Raw genomic sequence first — 20072 nt, forward strand, 5'->3', positions numbered from 1 at the left:
GCTTAGTACTTATTATCCTATTTTTAGTGGTTTAGGTTGATGTTCCATTACTATTAAACCCCAATTCCAACTCTGATATTCCATTTAAATAGTAAAACCTACAGTAAAGTTTATTCTCTACCTCTCTTTTGCTCCATTATAAGGTTTGGAGACTTATTCAATCTCTTTCTATCTCACTTCGGTGTTTTTCTATGATTATGGCGACTTTAAGTACATTTGGTTCTTACATGGCCATGATGGTGGTACAATTGGGTTATGGTGGATCCAACATCCTCATGAAGATTGCCATCAACAAGGGACTCAGTCAATTTGTCTTTATAGTCTACAGACACCTAATTGCCATGCTCTTGTTAGGCCCTTTAGCCTATTTCCTTGAGAGGTAATTAATTAAGCTCTGCCACTCTGCCATGCATGCTTTCTCTTATAACTGAAAGTGCCAAAATTGCAGGAAACAATGCCCTTCTCTTTCACTTCGCTTGATGATCAAGATTTTCATTTTATCCACACTTGGGACTACTCTCCATCTCAATGTCTACTATATTGGCCTTGAGTACACTTCTCCAAGTGTTGCTAGTGCCTTAAGTAATGTCATCCCTGGCTTCACATTTGTCATGGCACTTCTGCTCAGGTGATGTCTCATTAACTATATTATCTGGGACCCGAGGAAGTCCTTAAATTTTATTAAGATATAAAGCCAACAATAACAAAGGAGGGGACGTACATAACCCGCCTTCCCCCTATATACCCATGAAGAAATTCTTAATTATTTTCACTTCATTCAGCTTGGAGAAAGTGAGGATTGAGAGTGCTAAGGGGAGAGCAAAGATCTGTGGCACATTGATATGTACTGGTGGAGCTATGATTTTTATATTCTGGAAAGGAGGTTACCACTTCAAAAGCTTCACCAGAAGCCCATTGATCGACATTACTAGAGGTTCTGTTCATGGATCAACAAGGCACCACAAAGAGGACTGGGTCAAAGGTTCACTTCTTATTCTAACCAGCAATATTGCCTGGAGTGCATGGCTCATACTACAGTCACTGGTCTCCAATGTCTATCCGGCGCCATTTTCATTGAACACTTTGATTTGTTTCTTTGCTTCTTTGCAATCTTCGGTTCTCGCTCTCTTTTTCGAAGGGGACCCAACATCATGGAGACTTGAGTGGAATGTCCAACTCTTGACCATCATCTATTGTGTGAGTTATTTTCTATTTCTGTACTGGAAATAGTTGTTACAGTAATGGGAGTGTCGGAATGATAGAATTTGACACCTTTTAATTGTCTCTTGTCATATTCACAAACTTTTTTTAAAAATTAAGGTTATAAAATAGTTTCGAAAAAACAATATTTGAAAGTGACATATCATTATGTCAATATCGAAGAGGAATTTTTATCATCTCAAGTTTGTAACTTGTGCATTGGATTTTTGTCCTCCCACGTGCAGTGGCCACCGTCCGATGCACTTTAAAGGTACACTGGACATAGCATCGCACTTGAGAGGATGAAAATGCAGCAATTATTATGTACATTTTTCTAGTATACATGTGAATGACAATATTTACTCTCATTGGAAATAATTTTATGTTATACTTAAAAAGAAACACAACAAAAAAAAAAAAAAAAAAAAAACTAAAGTTAAAAATTATTTGACACCTCGAGGGGTATAAATAAGAAAATCCTTAAGAAAATTTTTGTATGATGATATTTTGATTCTTGACAGGGAGTTGTTACCTCAGCCTTGGGGTACTGCCTACAAACATGGTGTATCAGCCAAAAGGGACCAGTTTTTGCAGCCATGTTTTCTCCTTTGCAACTGGTGATTGTCGGCATATTCTCAGCCATTGTCTTTGCTGAGTGGCTTCACTTGGGAAGGTAAGCAAACAAAACATGGAATGGTGAGGGCCAATGAAGTGGGATCTCAACTCCATCTGACGTGGGGGTCCCACGTCAGATGTGTGGGATTCAATTTCATTGGCCCTCAAGCATGTGGGGTAGCACCCCTCATGGATAGAGGATCTAGATTCTATTCCTACTAAAGCAATTTCTACAACCTCAATCTTAGATGGGTATGGATTGCTTTTGGTCTCTTGCAGGTTGATCGGTGCATTACTCATTGTCATGGGTCTTTATACCCTATTATGCGGCAAAAGCACAGACAGTTACAGTGAAGTGAAGGTTGGGAACGATGATAAAAGTTCTACTCTTGATCATCAGACACTAGAGATCTCCATAGCTAATCAACCCTTAAGCATGACCAACCCAACCACAATTGGAAAAAGCTGACCAGTCTTTTGTGTTTTACTTCAAAGAGCTTTGTTGTATACAAAGGAATCATTAAGTGGTAAATGGAATAAGCAATTGCATTCTGTAACTGCACCAAAAAAAAATGCATTATATAACATAAAGGTAAAAAATGTAGCAAACATGAGACGACTATGTTCACACACATTCAAATGGAGAAACTTAATCTATCTCCTAATCAAAGGTTACAAATGAAATGTGCCAACTAAAAATTCTTCTTGAAAGTTGTAAATAGCTTGTTACCAGCTACAAAGGCTATTAATTTCGCAACCTCAAATCCCTTACGGATTAAATTCTACTCAGCTTGTCAACTTAATTGATATAGATATTTGTTTAACCCGAATATTACCTGGGACCCGGGTAAGCCCCTAAGATTTTATTACAACCAAAAAGCAAAGGAAAGAACTAGAAAGGGGGGGGGGGGGGAAACGCACCTTACCACTACCCATAAGCATCACACTCTCACCTCAATCTAAAAATCCAACTCCTTCCCAACAAATAAAAATCTTTACAACCAGAATACAGGAAGCCCCGCTTTATGTTCCCTAATAATCCTACTAAGATCTTTTGGAATATCATGCCCTGAGTGAAATATAGTGTTCACAGACTTTACACAAGCCAGATTAGCCTAAAAAATCCGTCGCTTGATTACTTTCTCTATAAGAAGAATAAACATTAATCCCTTGAGAGCCAGCCAAGTCAAGGACCTCTTGGAACAGTAACCAACAGTTCCACAAATCACAGGATTTGTGAAGGACGAAACGCACCGTGGTTGCAGAGTCTGAACTGACATGACATCCTGAGAAACCCATGTCAGCGCAAAGCATAAGACCATCACGAAGAACCCGCATCTCTGCCACCGCATTAGAACAAAAACCATAAAAGTTTGAGCACGAAATGATCAAATTTCCTTCATAGTCCCAAATAATAACCACCCCTCCCCCACTCAACCCTGGGTTTCCTTTACTCGCACCATTAATATTTAATTTAACCCTATTAAAAGGGAGGCACCAGTACACCGGTCGAGGTGCTTTGACTTTGTAGATGGGTGGGACAATATTGAGCACTCGTAGAACTAACGTATCCTTCATAGAGAGAACTTTTTTTGAACATGGTTGGGTAGTTAAACTCCTTCAACCACAAGCCAACCTTGGCTATGATCATCGTTGTTGTCCTTCTATCTTCACCTTGTCTCCTATTATTCCTTTCCTTCCACAATTCCCACACTAACAAAGAAGGCACCAGGCCTATAATATAATGACACCCCCCCCCCCCCGAGAATTAGCATTAGAGTGCCAAAAGATAATTCTGCTCTTAGTATCCTGGGTCGGACAAATCTGCATGTCAAACAATCTTCCAGAAAAATCCCCCAGTCTAGAAGCAGTGCCTCCAAATAGTAAAATATGGCTTGAGGTTTCCCTCTAAGGTTCACCACAATAGTTGCATTGCCCCTACCAATAAGTCATTGACAGTTAGAGAGGAAAACATCTCAAATTTGTAACACTTTCCCACAGGTTCTGGACCCGATACGGCCAGGTTGAGCCAGAACGATATGCTTCCCTTTCAGAAATTTTGCTTTGAAAAAATCAGCCCACAATGTTTTTTCAGATGTCATATGCCAAAGTCTTTTTAATATAAAGGTTGCATTCATATCCTCTAAAGAACGATGGCCAAGACCCCCTTCACCCACCGGCCTACAGATCTCCTTAAAGCTCATCCAATGATGTCTATTGTCATAATCTAGTGATCCCCAAAGAAAGTTGGAACAGATCGAATAAAAACTTTTTATAACCATTTTTTGGCACCTCAAGACAGGATAACAGATAAACTAGAATCGAAGCTAGTACATGTTTAAACAAAAGCATCCTTCCCCCAGCTGAAAGCAAGCGACTCTTCCAACCTGCCAACTTAGCTCTAATCTTAGCTAGCATACCATCAAAACAATTAATTTTCAGCCTACCAGTGTAAAGGGGGGTGCCTAAATAAGTAATAGGCAAAGCTTTCTGAGTAAAGCCCGTAACCGTTCCCATCATTCTTACCCTTGCTACAAAAACGTTAGAGCCACACAAAAAAACAATTTTTTTGCTTATTTACCAACTACCCTGAGTAAGATTCATACCTGGAAATGAAGTCCATAATCCTTTTAAGAGGAGACTTGACTCCTTTTGAAAAAATGATTGTGTCATCTACAAACAGACTATGTGAAATGCCCGGGCATCGACGAGGAAGTTGAAAATAAGAAACACACCCCTCTTCAAACAAACTACACAACTCTCTATTCAAAACTTCCTCTGCTAAATAAACAGAGACGGAGACAGAGGGTTGCCTACTTAACTGATATTCTATTTTACAAAGTAAATAATTTAGAAGATTCTACTAAATCCTATGCTTGTCCCCCTCTTTTGGCTCAGGGTTTTGGCTGTTTTGGGCTGTCTCTCCTTTAAAACAGGGTCAGGGTCAAGGTCAATTAGGGCCAAGACAGGGTCTATCAGGGCCGGGTCGGGTTAAGGAAAACCTTGATAGGGTCGGACTGGGTTGAGGGTATATTAGGCCCTGACAGGGCTGGGTTGGGCTAGGGTTTAGGGTGGGCCCAGCCCAGCCCGGCCCATTGACACTCCTACTCATAAATAATGGTTAATTTAATTACATGCTATTAGAATGGGAAATTCTGAATCGGGACCCACCATGAAATCCTACCCAAGCATTTGCTTACAATATTAACCAATACTTACACAACACGTGAATATACCAAAAAACTTCCAATTTTAATAGTTAATCATGCATCAGTCCCTCCACTGTATTTATTTACTGTCAAAACCTTAGTCTATCAAAAATGTAATTACAGAGATTCTATAATTCAGATTTGGAACTTTAAAACATTTTCAAGAATGTTTGTGTAAATTAATATTAATAAATAATATTAGCTTTCAAAAACTTGTAAAATAATTTTAGTAAAATCCCACCAGATCCAAATTTGTCCCCGATCTATTACAGAAAGTCAATCTCTTCGATATTCTCCTAATTAGGACAGTGCATTCCATGTTGGATGTTTCTATCAAATACAGCTGAACATTGCAAATCCAATACAACGATATACAGTCATAGAGACATCAATTATTGGTGTACCAAAATTCACAATACATAACCGCATCGATAAGGACCCCTCAAATTAAGGGACTGATCATGCACTATTAATGAGTGTTTCGTTCCAAATAAACTGAAAATAATGCATATGCAAAATTCATGTATGATCTGGTTTAATGTACACACAATATGTATACTTGCACTTGGGCCTAGAATCTCCATTCTTAGGTACATACATTATAATGACCATATGAACAGAGTGTCCAGTTATCTTCTTAGTCGTGAATAATTAAGTTAGTTTACCAAGGAAAAATAATTTTAAGTTAAAATCTAAAGACTACCAAGAACCATTATTAAATCACGCTTAATAATTATGTAAATTAAATTTTTTTAATCTAAATAATTGGTTTGATGGATACTCTCTCTCTCTCTCTCTCTCTCTCTCTCTCTCTCTCACACACACACACACACACACACACACACGCACGCACGCACGCGCACACACACACACACACACACACACACACACACACGCACGCACACACACACAAAGCACACACACACACACACACACAGAGAGGTGCGCATATGTACAAATAGCTGGGGCTGATATTCCATTATAAGCTTTGGGAACTTATTCAATCCCTTTCTATCTCACTTTTGTGTTTGTCTGGTACCTATAAATGTTTGCCTGATCGTGTCGTTATGGGATAAAAAAAAATATTAATTTATCCTATTGCTACTACTAGAACAGTGGTAAGAAGGCATCGAATGCATGGAAAACTGGAAGGCTAATATATTTAAGATGATGTAAAATGATTTCGAATACAATTCTCTAAAATGTAATTAAAATAAACTATGAACTAATGAACAAATAAAAATCGATGAAGAAGAAGAAAACGATGAGAGAAGACTGTCTTTATGTTTCGGATCCAAATTAATCTTTATTAATTAATTACTAGTGCACACTTCGGTTCATTATAGCTATAAGCCTAATGAAACCACACTGATAATTGTAATTCATTGTAGTTATAGTCTATCTTGCCGATCACTATCATCTTTCACATACGCTTTGCTCGTTTAGTTTAGTCAGATATAAACTATCATCGGTACAACAATAATTACAATAAAAACCATTGTTTAAATTGAAAATATGAATCACATAAACAAATCTTTTAAACTAAATTAATAAATTAAAATCATTCACATGGAATGGTCTACACATCAAGCAATCAAGTATACTAAAAATCAAAATTTAATTAACAACGTTCAATACTTCATCTACACCTAAAGATAGAAAATACTTAGCCACTCATGGGGCTAATTGACAGAGGACAGCAACTATTCTTCATAGTGCTGAAACACAGGTGAAGAACTGGAGCGGCTGCAATGGTGATGATCTGAAATGTTGGTGAAGGCTGCTGGTTCCCAAAGTAAAACGTGAGGTTGCTGTAACGGGGGTGGTGAAGCGAGGCTACTTGAGAACTCCTTGTTGGTTCCAAGATAATTCGTATGTGGGAGAGAGACGATCAGCCAGCTTTTCACAAAGGAAAACCCGCGGAGTAAGAGGAGAGATGGAATTGAGAGATCGTGGGCAAGTTTGGGCAAGAAAACCGCGAAAGAGAGAAGTTTAGGAGAGATGGGAGTCTTGGACAGCATGTGAGAGAAGAGAGAGATTTTAGGGGAGATTGAGAGAGAGAAAAAACGTGGATAGAGTTGGGAGAGAGATATTTTAGGAGGGATTTAGGAAAGATAAAATGAGAGGGTTTTAGAAAATCTAGGAGAACCGTGTGCAGGGCATGGGAGAGAGATGATGTGGAGGGAGTAAGGTTGTAACAGGATCGGGTTGGACCGGGCTTTATAAAAGCCTAATCCAACCCTCAGTCCATTTAACTGGGCCCAGGCACGACCCGACCCTGACTCAAGGCCTGAAAAATCCAAGCCTGACCTGCCGTCAAGGTCGGGCAGGGTTGACCCTGATTGGCCCTGATCATGGGGAGGGGGAAAGAAATGCAGGGGCCGGAATGGGTCGAGGAGAAAATTATCAATTTTACTTAAAATAACACTATAATAAAATGTATTATATCACTTATTATCTTCATACATAATATATTATATAATAAAATGTGGGTGAAGTTTCAAGTTTATATATATATATATATGAAGATAATAAGTGATAATATATTTATTATAGTGTTATTTTATGTAAATTTAATAATTTCTCCCCGACCCAACTCAACTTAGTCCAGTCCATGCATCTCTCCCTTCCCCCACTCCATGATCAGGGTCAAACAAGGTCAGTCCGGCCAAACCCTAAAGGCGGGTTAGGATTGAATTTTTCAGGCCCTGAATTAGGGTCGGGTTGGACCAAAACCCAGCTAAAATCACTCAGGGTTCGGCTGGGGTTTTAAAAAGCCCAACCCGACCCAATTGCAGCCCTACTAGTGACCACCTCATCCACTACACATACCAAACAATGCTATAAGTCTTTTTTGTTTCTCCACTGATTCTTTTTTTTGGCTAAAGATAGATTGTATTAATACAAGATAGAAGGAAATTACAAAAGCACCTCAACCTAGACAACCCCAGATGAGGAACAGAAAAAATAAAAAAAGATCTGCTCCCCCACCTTCGGCAATGCCATCAGCAGAGGAACTGAATCCCAACAAACCTCAAGAAAAACGGAATCTAGATTTCCCACTGATTCTGCTTTCCACTATATGCTCACTTTTAATGTAGTAAAAAGCACAATCACATACATTCCATCACCGATGTTCTTCCGTCTCCAACCTAAATTCCATGGCCTTGGGACCTCATCCAAGACTTAATCTATATCTCTGATAAAGCGACAGATATCTGTTCTTATGATAAAGAAGACTCCTTTTGTATAGCACTAGCTAAGAATTTGGCTAGATATGGCCAACTTAGGAACTCTGTACACGTTTCTAACTTTTAATCTATCTTTATCTTTTTCCATCAAAAAGCATGGTTGAAGCTGAATGTCCACAACTATTATAAAGCCTTAGTTTATTTTTCATAGATTGGAAGGGGGGGGGCAATTTTTATCCTCTGTTGTCCGCTGCCCGGACAGCACAGTACTGTCTCCTCATATAGGCACGGAATGACGATTAAACCACTCCTCGGGCAGTGTGTTCGGGCAGGGTGGTTAAATCATCACTTCACGCCCATGTGAGGGGACAACACTCTGCTGTCTGGGCAGCGGACTGCAGAGGATAACGACTGTCTCTCTCTCACACACAAGTATAAATGTATCTAGAAACAAGAAGAAAGAAATAAGGTATGGGGACTTTAAGTACATTTGGTTCTTACATGGCCATGGTGGTGGTACAATTCGGTTATGGTGGAGCCACCATCCTCATGAAGATTGCCCTCAACAAGGGACCCAGTCAACTTGTCTTTATAGTGTACAGACACCTAATTGCCATGCTCTTGTTAGGCCCTTTAGCCTATTTCCTTGAGAGGTAATTAATTAAGCTCTTTTCCGTCTGGCTTATAACCTTTGCCCCCTTCCATTATTCAATTCTCACACTCTGCCATGCATGCTTTCTCTTATAATTGCAGGAAACAACGCCCTTCTCTTTCACTTCCCTTGATGATCAAGATTTTCATTTTATCATCACTGGGGACTACTGTCCATCTCAATGTCTACTATATTGGCCTTGATTGCACTTCCCCAATTGTTGCTAGTGCCTTGAGTAATGTCATCCCTGGCTTCACATTTGTCATGGCACTTCTGCTTAGGTAATGCTTCATTAAGTACTATCCGATTCTTATTTTCCCAGTTTTTTTTTTAAAGCCCGAATATTATCTGGGACTCAAGAAAGTCCCTAAATTTTATTAAGATATAAAGTCAATAAGAACAAAGGAGGAGACATAACCCGCTTTATCCCAACCCACAAAGAAATTCTTATTTTCATAGCAAGTGTTATCAATTTCTTACTAAATACATATATCAATTGAAATGATTAGAGATCATTTTCAATTCATTCAGGTTGGAGAAAGTGAGGATTGAGAGTGCTAAGGGGAAAGCAAAGATCTGTGGCACATTGATATGTACTGGTGGAGCTATGATTTTTATATTCTGGAAAGGAGGTTACCACTTCAAAAGCTTCACCAGAAGCCCATTGATCGACATTACTAGAGGTTCTGTTCATGGGTCAACAAGGCACCACAAAGAGGACTGGATCAAAGGTTCACTTCTTATTCTAACCAGCTATATTGCCTGGAGTGCATGGCTCGTACTACAGTCACTGGTCTCCAATGTCTATCCAGCGCCATTTTCATTGAACACTTTGATTTGTTTCTTTGCTTCTTTGCAATCTTCTGTTCTGGCTCTCTTTTTCGAAAGGGACCCAACATCATGGAGACTTGAGTTGAATGTCCAACTCTTGACCATCATCTATTGTGTGAGTTATTTTCTATTTCAGTAGTGGAAATAGTTGTTACGCTAATGGGAGTGTCTGAATGATAGAATTTGACACATTCTTTTAATTGTCTCGTCTTATTCACAAACTTATTTTTAAAATTAAAAGTATAAAAGAGTTTCAAAGGAAAAAAAAAATATTTGTAAGTGACATCATTATGTCAATATCAAAAAGGAATTTTATCATCTCAAGTTCGGTGCACTGCCTAGTACATCTTTAAAGTGCATCGGACGGTGCAGCTCACTTATGCATTGGATTTTTATTCTCCCATGAGCATTGGACAGTGCCACTGTCCAATGCACTTTAAAGGTGCACTGAACATAGCACCGCACTTGAGAGGATGAAAAGCCATCAATTATCATGCACATTTTTCTAGTATACATGTGAATGACAATATTTACTCTCATTGGAAATAATTTTATGTTGTACTTAAAAGGGAAAAAAAACAAAACTAAGATTAAGAACTATTTGACACCTCCAGGGGTATCAATAAGAGAGTCCTTAAGAAAATCTTTGTATGATGATATTTGATTCTTGACAGGGAATTGTTACCTCAGCGTTGGGGAACTACCTACAAACATGGTGTATCAGCCAGAAGGGACCAGTTTTTGTAGCCATGTTTTCTCCTTTGCAACTGGTGATTATCGGCATATTCTCAATCATTGTCTTTGCCGAGCGGCTTCACTTGGGAAGGTAAGCAAACAAAACATGGAATGGTGAGGGCCAAGGAAGTGGGATCTCCACTCCATCTAACGCGGGGTCAGATGTGTGGGATTCAATTTCATTGGCCGTCAACCATGTGGGGTAGCACCCCACATGGGTAGAGGATCTAGATTCTATTCCTACTATAGCAATTTCTACAGCCTCAATCTTAGATGGGTATGGATTGCTTTTGGTCTCTTGCAGCTTGATCGGTGCATTACTCATTGTCATAGGTCTTTATACCGTATTATGGGGCAAAAGCACAGACAGTTGCAGTGAAGGGAAGGTTGGGAACAATGATAAAAGTTCTACTCTTGATCATCAGACGCTAGAGATCTCCATAGCTAATCAACCCTTAAGCATGACCAACCCAACCGCAATTGGAAAAAACTGACCAGTCTTTTGTGTTCTACTTCAAAGAGCTTTGTTGTATACGGAGGAATCATTAAGTGGTACATGGAATAAGCAAATGCATTCTGTAACTGCACCCAAAAAAAAAAATTCATTCTATGACATAAAGGCAAAAAATATAGCAAACATGAGACGACTATATTCACACACATTCAAATGGAGAAGCTGAGTCTATCTTCTAATCAAAGGTTACAAATGAAATGTGCCAACTAAAAATTCTTCTTGAAAGTTGTAAATAGCTTGTTTCTAGCTACAAAGGCTATTAATTTACTGGTGTACACTTCGGTTTATTACAGCTACAAGACTAATGAAACCACAAAATGATTATGGTAATTCATCCTAATTATAGTCTATCTTGCCGATCACTATCGTCTTTCACATACGCTTTGCACCCTTAGTTCAGTCAGATATAGACTATCATTGGTAAAACTAGGGATGTAAACGAATCGGATTAGTGCTATATCCGCATCCGCATCTGATTAGCTTTCGTACGGATTGAGATAGTGCTAAACGGATATGGACGCGGATACGGATCAGTTATTTTATCAGTTTACATGTAAATATAGCTTTTTGGATAGCTATAGCCTATCCGCATCTGTTTAGCTTTCAAATGGATTCCGCTGTGTGTGCTAAACGGATACGGAAATGGATTTCGGCTATTCAGTTACACCCCTAGGTACAACCACAATCATAATAAAAATCGTTGTTTAAATTGAAAATATCACAGAAACAAATATTCTAAACTAAATTAATAAATTAAAATCATTCACATGGAATGGTCTACACATCAATCAGTCTAATATACTAAAAACCAGAATTTAATTAACAACATTCAATGCTTCATCTACACCTAAAGACAGAAAACACTTAGCCACTCATGGGGCTAATTGACAAAAGGCAGCAGCTATTCTTCATGGTGATGAAACACATGTGGAGAGCTGGAGCGGCTGCTATGGTGATGATTCTGAAACGATGGTGAAGGCTGCTGGTTCCCAAAGTAAAACGTGAGGTTGCTGTAACGGCGGTGGTGAAGCGAAGCTGCTTGAGAACTCCTTGTTGGTTCCAAGACAATTCGTGTGTGGGAGAAAGACAACCAGCCAGCTTTTTAAAAAGGAAAACCCATTGAGTAAGAGGAGAGATGGGATTGAGAGATCATGGGCAATTTTGGGCAAGAAAACCGTGAAAGAGAGTAGTTTAGGAGAGATGGGAGTCTTGGACAGCATGTGAGAGAAGAGAGAGATTTTAGGGGAGATTGAGAAAGAGAAAAAAACGTGGATAGAGTTGGAATTGGGAAGAGTTGGGAGAGATGTTTTAGAAGGGATTTAGGAAAGATAAAATGAGAGGGTTTTAGAAGATATAGGAGAACCGTGGGCATTACATAGGAGAGAGATGATGTGGAGGGAGTAGGGCTGCAACAGGGTCAGGTTGGGCCGGGCTTTATAAAACCCTAACCCAAGCCAACTCCCCTTAATTGGGCCCAGGCATCTAACCTTTACTCAAGGCCTGAAAAATCCAACCCTGACCCGCCCTCAAGGTCGGGCCGGGCTGACCCTGATTGGCCCTGATTATGGGGAGGGGGAAAGAAATGCATGGGCCGGAATGAGTTAGGGAGAAAAGTATCAATTTTACTTAAAATAACACTATAATAAATTGTAGAATAAATTACAGATCACCCCCTGGTTTTTGAAAAAACTCAAATCACCCACTCGTTTAGACCCCAAAATGATAAATTAGTCTCTAACGTTAGTTTTATGTTGTTAAGTGATGATGTCAGCCAGTTAAATAAATTTAAATCCCTAAACTACCCTTGACCAATGTTGAAGATGAAGGAAGGGTAGTATTGTAAATTTAATTCTAATGTTTTAGTACAAGAGTAAAATAGTCCTTTCACACCAATAACTAGCAACGAACTAACACCGTTACTGTAAAGGGGGACATTTGAGTTTTTTCAAAAACCATGGGGTGATCTGAGTTTCGATTGAAAACCAGGGGGTGATCTGTATTTTACCCTAAAATGTATTGTATCACTTATTACCTTCATATATAATATATTATATAAAAAAATATGGGTGAAGTTTAAAGTGTATAATATAGATATTATATTAATATATATTTTATAGTATAACTTAAAACAGGATCGAGCTGGGCTAGGCCAGGCTTAGCCCAAGGCCTCAACCCTAACCCGACCCAATCCTAACACAAGGCTAGAAATTTTCAACCCTGACCCGCCCTCAGGGCCAAATATCTTAGCCCGCCCTCTTATCTTCAATTTTCTTCATTCATATCCTCCAACCCATATCTGCCACATCAAGCTCAAAATCTCAATATTGAAATTGAAACTTGCCCATCTCCGAGCAACATTGATGCCGCAACTTCTCGAGCCCAATAGGCAGCATGCCAATAATGCCTCAAATATATGGGTTAGCATTGATCACCTGCAATCACAAAAAAATTTACAAAGAGGCATTAAAATAATCATGAATATTAAATTAACATCATGCATTAAGCAACATTATTCATGCATATTTATGGTACGATCATTGCCTTGTTGAAATAACAAGGAAGAGATAAGGTATGGGAACCATAAAGATATGGGCTCCGTCTATGGCCGTGTTGATGGTACAGATCGATCAGTTATGGTGGAATCAACATCCTCATGAAAATCTTTATAATGTATAGACACACATTCACCAATAACCGCAGAAGGCTGAAAATTTTTGGCTCTGAGTCAGGGTAGGGTTGGGCCAGGGTTTGAGGCCTCGGACTGAACCCGGGCTAACCTTGGCCAGGCCCGACCCAGCTTGACCCTGTTTTAAGTTAATACTATAAAATATATATTAATATACTAATATATTATATTATATATGAAGATAATTAGTGATAATATATTTTATTATAGTGTTATTTTATGTAAATTTGATAATTTCTACCCGACGCAACTCAACTTAGTCCAGTCCATGCATCTCTCCCTTCCCCCACTCCATGATCAGGGTCAAACAAGGTCAGTCCGGTCAGACCCTGAAGGCGGATTAGGGTTGAATTTTTCAAGCCTTGAATTAGGATCGGGTCGGGCCTGAACCCAGCTAAAATCACTTAGGGTTCGGTTGAAGTGTTAAAAAGCCTGACCCAACCCGACCCAATTACAACCCTACTAGTGACCACCTCATCCACTACACATACCAAACAATGACATAAGTCCTTTTTGTTTTGGTAAGAACAATGCCATAAGTCCAATAGAACTTCCGTGGTATATTTCTCCACTGATTCTGCTTTCACTTTTAATAAATTCAAAAGCACAATCACATACATTCATTATTGACTAGTGATTGAAGCTCAATGTCCAATCTACCAACAAAAAAAAATTGAAGCTGAATGTCCACAAATATTATAAAGCCTTAGTTTATTTTTCATAGATTGGAAAGGGGGGGTAAATATCTAGCAAAGCCTTTTATATTCTTCCCCAACTGTTGCTGGTGCCTTAAGTTATGTCATCCCTGGCTTCACATTTGTCATGGCACTTCTGCTCAGGTGATGCTTCATTAATCTGATTCTTATTTCCATAGCCTTTTTTTTTAGTCCGAATATGATTCCATTTTTTTTTTGTTAAACGTCAGCAGATGATTTTATTAAAAAGGAATGGAAAATACAACACAAACAAAAAAAAATAAAAATATTGGGTCACTGCTTCACCTTGGACATGGCCATCAGTTGAACAACAACTCAATCAAAGGTTAACAAAAAATTAAGTGAATCTACATTTGGGTCTCATTTGGGAGTCTTAACTAATATCATGGAGAGTGAATGAAGGCGCATTGTCCCAGATTGAAGATACTGTTGTTGATGCTGCATGTGTTGCCAACTTATCAGCCACCACATTTGCTTCACGGAAACAATGTGAAATATGCCATGAAATATTATCCAAAAACCTTTTTAAAGAATCTCCATTTTTGTTGAAAGCGCCATGGGATTTTATTGTTTTTTATGCAATCCACAACTGCTTGAGAGTCGCATTCAATCTATAGCCTATCTAAATTCATCAGGGATGCATGATGCAAACCTACAAAGAATGCAACAAATTTAGCCATAAAATTGGAACCAACTCCTTCATAGGAGGCAAAGCATTTTTGGGGATAGTCAGTGCTATCCCTGAAAATTCCACCAGATCGACCTGGATTGTCAAGAACCCATCAATATGCAACTTATGATATCCTGCATGCGGAAGATACCTATGATTCCATAGGCTCTGTTTGTTTTCCTGTTAAATTTAACTCGGAAAATATTACATGTCAAATTTTACGAGTTGAAATTTTTTCTAGTCTTTGTTTTCGAAACGTAAAACAACATGCTCAGTCTTGTGATTTGGCATATTAACACCTTTATACTATCGTTTCTTATTGAGGCATTTTTTCAACCATGTTTCAAGCTTTGCCAGCGATTTCATCGATATGAATCAACCAACAGATTACATTGCCTCCTTACCTATAGGTGATGTGGAGACTATTCTCCAATCGGTTGACTTCTCGGAGGAACTTTGTAAATTGGTTAAGGGAGATGCTGATTTCTGTATCTACTATCCGTTATAATTTTCTTGTTTTTGGCACTTTGGTTGATGTGGGGCTTATTTCATTTTAGTTAGGGGCCTCCCATTTCCCTCTTTAAGCCTTTTTAAAGGAGTTCTAGGCGGCATCTTGTTTTTTGTATATTTATTTATTTATATATATATTTTTAATATAATTTTCTTATCCGAAAAATAAACCTCTTTGGCTATGAAATGCTAGAGTTGTTTGTGAACCTATTGTGTGCAGGTCTCTGACGCTTCGAAGATTGCCTGCAACTTTAGAAACTTCCAAAGTTTAGATTGAGATGGTGCGATTGTTGAGTTATTACAGACATTTTGTCGAGCATCTTGATTATTGAGTACTACGTACCATCAACTTTGCTCTAAAATTTTGGCTCTTTCTTTGCTTTGATGTTCTATGAATGGATACTTGATGGCTCCACACAAGCCCCATTTTAACAAAATTTTCAAGAGAAAACCGAAGCAAACAAAGCAGAAACCTTAATGATGTACCAATAGAGGATTTGCATCTCTCCTTCAAAACATATTCCTAAACTCTAACGATTTGGTGAAGAGGAAAGGAGGAGAAAGAAAAGCCAAAACCTATTCCAAAACTCTAATGATTTGGTGAGAAGAATTACAATTTTAAATGATGTACCAATAGCGGATTTGCATCTCTCCTTCGACCGTCGTAATTACAGAGAATCACTGAAAAATTGTGGTGACTGCAGATCTATGAGCAGAGTAACGATGGAACCTCAGATCTAGGAACAAAGAACTATAGGAGATCAGGTTCTTTGTTGCAGACTCTCAAAGAACAATTGTATTATGTTCATGAGCAAGTGGATCGTGATCGTCTACTGTGTGCTGCCCGTAGTGGCCTGAGCGGCGCACAAACAAGGCGCAGCGCAATGACCACCTTACCCCGCTCGGACAAGGCGTTCGGCAGGGGTAAGGTGGTCCTTACACTGTGCCCTGTTTGTGCGCCTCTCAGGCCACTACAAGCAACGCATCGTAGAAGATCTGAATTGTGAGCAAGTCCATCGAATAAAATGCGATATTTTTGGTGAAAGAAAAACGTGATATTTACGAGGGAACATTTTATGCCCAAATATAGTGTAAAATTTTCCAAGTCCTTTTCTGGTAAAACCACTGATTTGGATAAACTTTTCTCTAAAACAAATTTTACAAATTTCAAAACAAACCGTAAATCTAATTTTACAGTAAAATTTGTTTTACTGGCTATTTTACGTGGAAACAAACGGAGCCGTAGTAATTTGAAGTGTATTATTTTCCAAAAATAAAGTAGAATGGAATGTCAAACTTGCGCACTATGCTTCCAAAGCTAGGGTGGGAAAAACTTTTGGCCCCATCAGTACTGGAGGATCAATGTTTGCCTGATTACATTTCTTTCTTTTTTCTTTTTTTTTTTTGTTACTTTTCATAAATTTAGGAAAAAAACAAAGATGGCTATATGGCATTAGGGTGATCCTTCAATATATTCCAGACAAAAAGGTACAAACACATTCACTACCAATGGTTGATGGCTTAAGCTGATGCTCCACAACTATTAAAGCCTTCTATGCGTATGTTTCTAGTGGGTGAGACTTATTTTCCATATCCATTAAACCCTATTACAAAGCTTATTATTTGTTATCCTATTTGTAGTGGTTTAGGTTGATGTTCCATTACTATTATACCCCAATTTCAAAGCTGATATTCCATTTAAATAGTAATTAAAACCCACAGCAAAGTTTATTCTCTACCTCTCTTTTGCTCCATTATAAGCTTTGGAGATTTATTCAATCTCTTTCTATCTCACTTCTGTGTTTTTCTATCAATGTTTCTTGATATAACAAAGAAGCAACAAAGTATGAGAGCCTTGAAGATATGTGCTCCTTATATGGCCATGGTGGTGGTACAGGTTGGTTATGCTGGATTCAACATTCTCATGAAGATTGCTCTCAATAAAGGACTCAGTCAATTAGTCTTTATAGTGTACAGACACTTGATTTCCATGCTCTTGTTAGGCCCTTTAGCCTATTTCCTTGAGAGGTAAGCCCTTTTGCCATCCTTATACACTATCATACATTTTCTTCTTCTCTTCATGGTAGCAAGCACCAGATCATTGATATGTACATGTTATGTATGTCTCGAATTCTTGTACCTGTTTCAAAGAATAACCCACTCTGACAATTTTCGGTGGCGACCTGTATGGAATTTTTCTGAGATTTGTGATGGTAGCGGAGGGCTTGGGCCAGGCCCAACCCAACCTAATGGATCAAGAGTGAGATTTGGGATTTTCAATTTAGGGTTTCTAGGAGAGAGCAGCTAGCAATGCCATTTTTGGGTGTTCTTGAGAGATCTCCATTGTAACTTTCTCCGATTTACATAGTGAAACATCTTCACCTTCGTCCGTGGACGTAGTGCACTATATTGATATGTGAACCATGTTAAATCTTCATGTCATCTGTCTCTGTTTTTCGTTTTTATTCGTGTTTTGTTTGGTGTTTGTTCTAACAGTACAAGGGTCGTATATTTGCAGGAAACAACGCCCATCTCTTTCTATTCCTATAATGATAAAGGTTTTCTTCCTATCAACATTTGGGACTACTATTTGTCTCAATGTCTTCTATGCTGGCCTTAATTACACTTCCCCAACTGTTGCGAGTGCTTTAGGTAATGTAACCCCAGGTTTCACATTTGTTATGGCACTTCTGCTCAGGTTGGAGAAATTGAGGATCAAGAGTGCTAAGGGGAGAGCTAAGGTCTATGGTACATTGATTTGTATTGGTGGGGCCATGGTTTTTATATTTTGGAAAGGAGGGTACCACTTCAAAAGCTTGACTAGAAGTCCATTGATCGACATTGATGGAACCAGCGGTTCTGTTCATGGGTCAATAAGGCACCACAAAGAGGACTGGATCAAAGGTTCACTTCTTATTCTCATCAGCTTTATTGCCTGGAGTGCATGGCTCATACTACAGTCACTGGTCTCTGATGTCTATCCAGCCCCGTTATCATTGAACACTTTGGTTTGTTTCTTTGCTTCGTTGCAATCTTCTGTTCTTGCTCTATTCTTGGATAGGAAACCAACGTCGTGGAGAGTGGAGTGGAATGTCCAGCTCTTGATCATCATCTATTCAGTGAGTTATATTTTATGTTTGTAGTGGAAATAGTAGTAACTTTTGGGTTTGTGTGGCAAAGTTTAAAATAAACTCTTCTTGTGTTTTTGTTGGAAAATTTTTGAAACAGAACATGTATGTGACGTCCGATCTGTTTTATGTTTTTGTTTTTTTTAATGAATCAAACCAGATAACATTTTTCGGTCATTGGAGAAACATATTTGATGTTGTTTATAAAAAAATAAATAAATAAATAAAAAACAACTTAAATTTATATAAAAAATTTATCCAATAAACTTGACTTTCGAGCTTGCCTCTCTCTATCGCCACCAGCACTACCTCCACCACCGCTATGAAGATATACCTTTGTTAATATGTATTCTATATGTGTTTCTGTTCTTTAGTGTTAGAAATATTTTCAAAAATAATTCTTACTCAGAAATACTAATTTGAAATAAAAATGTTGTCAAACAGAAAGTCTTAATAGCCATAAGCTTAGGTGGCCAATCACAGTAGGTATTTTAGTGGCTAGTCTTTGTTTAATGATATTTTCTTCTTCACAGGGAATTGTCAACTCAGCCTTAGGGTACTACCTACAAACATGGTGTATCAAAGAGAAAGGACCAGTTTTTGCAGCTATGTTTTTTCCCTTGCAGCTGGTGATTGTCGGTATATTCTCAGCAATTGTCTTTGCTGAGCGGCTTCACTTGGGAAGGTGAGCAACAAAAACATAGAATGGTCATTCCTATTGGAAATTTCTAAAGCCTCAATCTCTAATGGGTATGGATTGTTTCTGGTCTCTTGCAGCTTGATCGGTGCATTCCTCATTGTTGTGGGCCTTTATACCGTATTATGGGGCAAAAGCACAAACAGTTACAGTGAAGGGAAGGTTGGGAACGATGATAAAAGTTCTTTGGATGATCATCAGACACTTGAGATCTCCTTAGCTAATCAACCCTTATGCCTGACCATCCCAACCACAACTGAGAAGAACTGACCTGTTTTTTGTGTTCTACTTCTAGGAGCTTGTCATACACTGACTCGATCATTACATGGTACATGCATTAAGCAAATGCGTTCTATAATTTGAAAGTAAAAAATATTGGAGAGAATTCAACTGGGGAAGCTTTATCTATCCCATATGTTTTTTGGATGAATTGACATATATTCAATAAGCACAAAGAACATTCAGCCTCAAAAGGGAAAGGAAAAGAATGGGCGAGGGACGGAGACGGACGGGATGTATCTTTGGGTAAAGAGAGAACGAGTGGCTAGGGATCAGATTAAAGCACGTCAAACAATGAAGCTATTCATGGGAATGTGATCTTTGAACCAAACGATATGACGCTAAGTGACCTAAAGGGTTCCAGTGCGGAAAAGATTCCCGGCCGAGGAGGAGAAGAAGAACTCATTTAAAAATTCTTTCCAAATGCCAAGGTCACAAA

The 20072-nt window shown here is 38.5% G+C and overlaps 1 protein-coding gene across 4 annotated transcripts; it reads left to right on the forward strand.

The window, feature by feature from the left end:
* The first annotated feature begins 213 nt into the window (after positions 1–213).
* LOC122641528 (WAT1-related protein At1g43650-like) lies at positions 214–19727 on the forward strand. Of its 4 annotated transcripts, XM_043834791.1 has the most exons (6): positions 214–379; positions 449–628; positions 9399–9499; positions 18329–18648; positions 19191–19342; positions 19435–19727. In XM_043834791.1, exons 1-6 carry the CDS (start codon positions 228–230, stop codon positions 19622–19624), a joined length of 1095 nt encoding a protein of 364 aa, XP_043690726.1. In that variant the 5' UTR covers positions 214–227; the 3' UTR covers positions 19625–19727. The 4 variants fall into 4 exon arrangements, with proteins under 4 accessions (XP_043690726.1, XP_043690727.1, XP_043690725.1 ...); XM_043834792.1 differs by lacking the exon at positions 9399–9499 and having other exon boundaries at positions 18228–18648; XM_043834790.1 differs by lacking the exons at positions 214–379; positions 449–628; positions 9399–9499 and adding an exon at positions 8684–8868 and having other exon boundaries at positions 18048–18648.
* Positions 19728–20072: the final 345 nt, after the last annotated feature.

This window comes from Telopea speciosissima, chromosome 10 (assembly GCF_018873765.1).
Source record: "Telopea speciosissima isolate NSW1024214 ecotype Mountain lineage chromosome 10, Tspe_v1, whole genome shotgun sequence".
Taxonomy (NCBI): domain Eukaryota; kingdom Viridiplantae; phylum Streptophyta; class Magnoliopsida; order Proteales; family Proteaceae; genus Telopea; species Telopea speciosissima.

Coding starts and splice junctions, on each gene's coding strand:
- LOC122641528 (XM_043834790.1), top strand. CDS start 8,687: ATGGGGACTTTAAGTACATTTGGTTCTTACATGGCCATGGTGGTGGTA. Junction 8,869..18,047: donor TTAGCCTATTTCCTTGAGAG/GTAATTAATTAA, acceptor GTATATTTGCAG/GAAACAACGCCCATCTCTTT. Junction 19,343..19,434: donor GAGCGGCTTCACTTGGGAAG/GTGAGCAACAAA, acceptor GGTCTCTTGCAG/CTTGATCGGTGCATTCCTCA.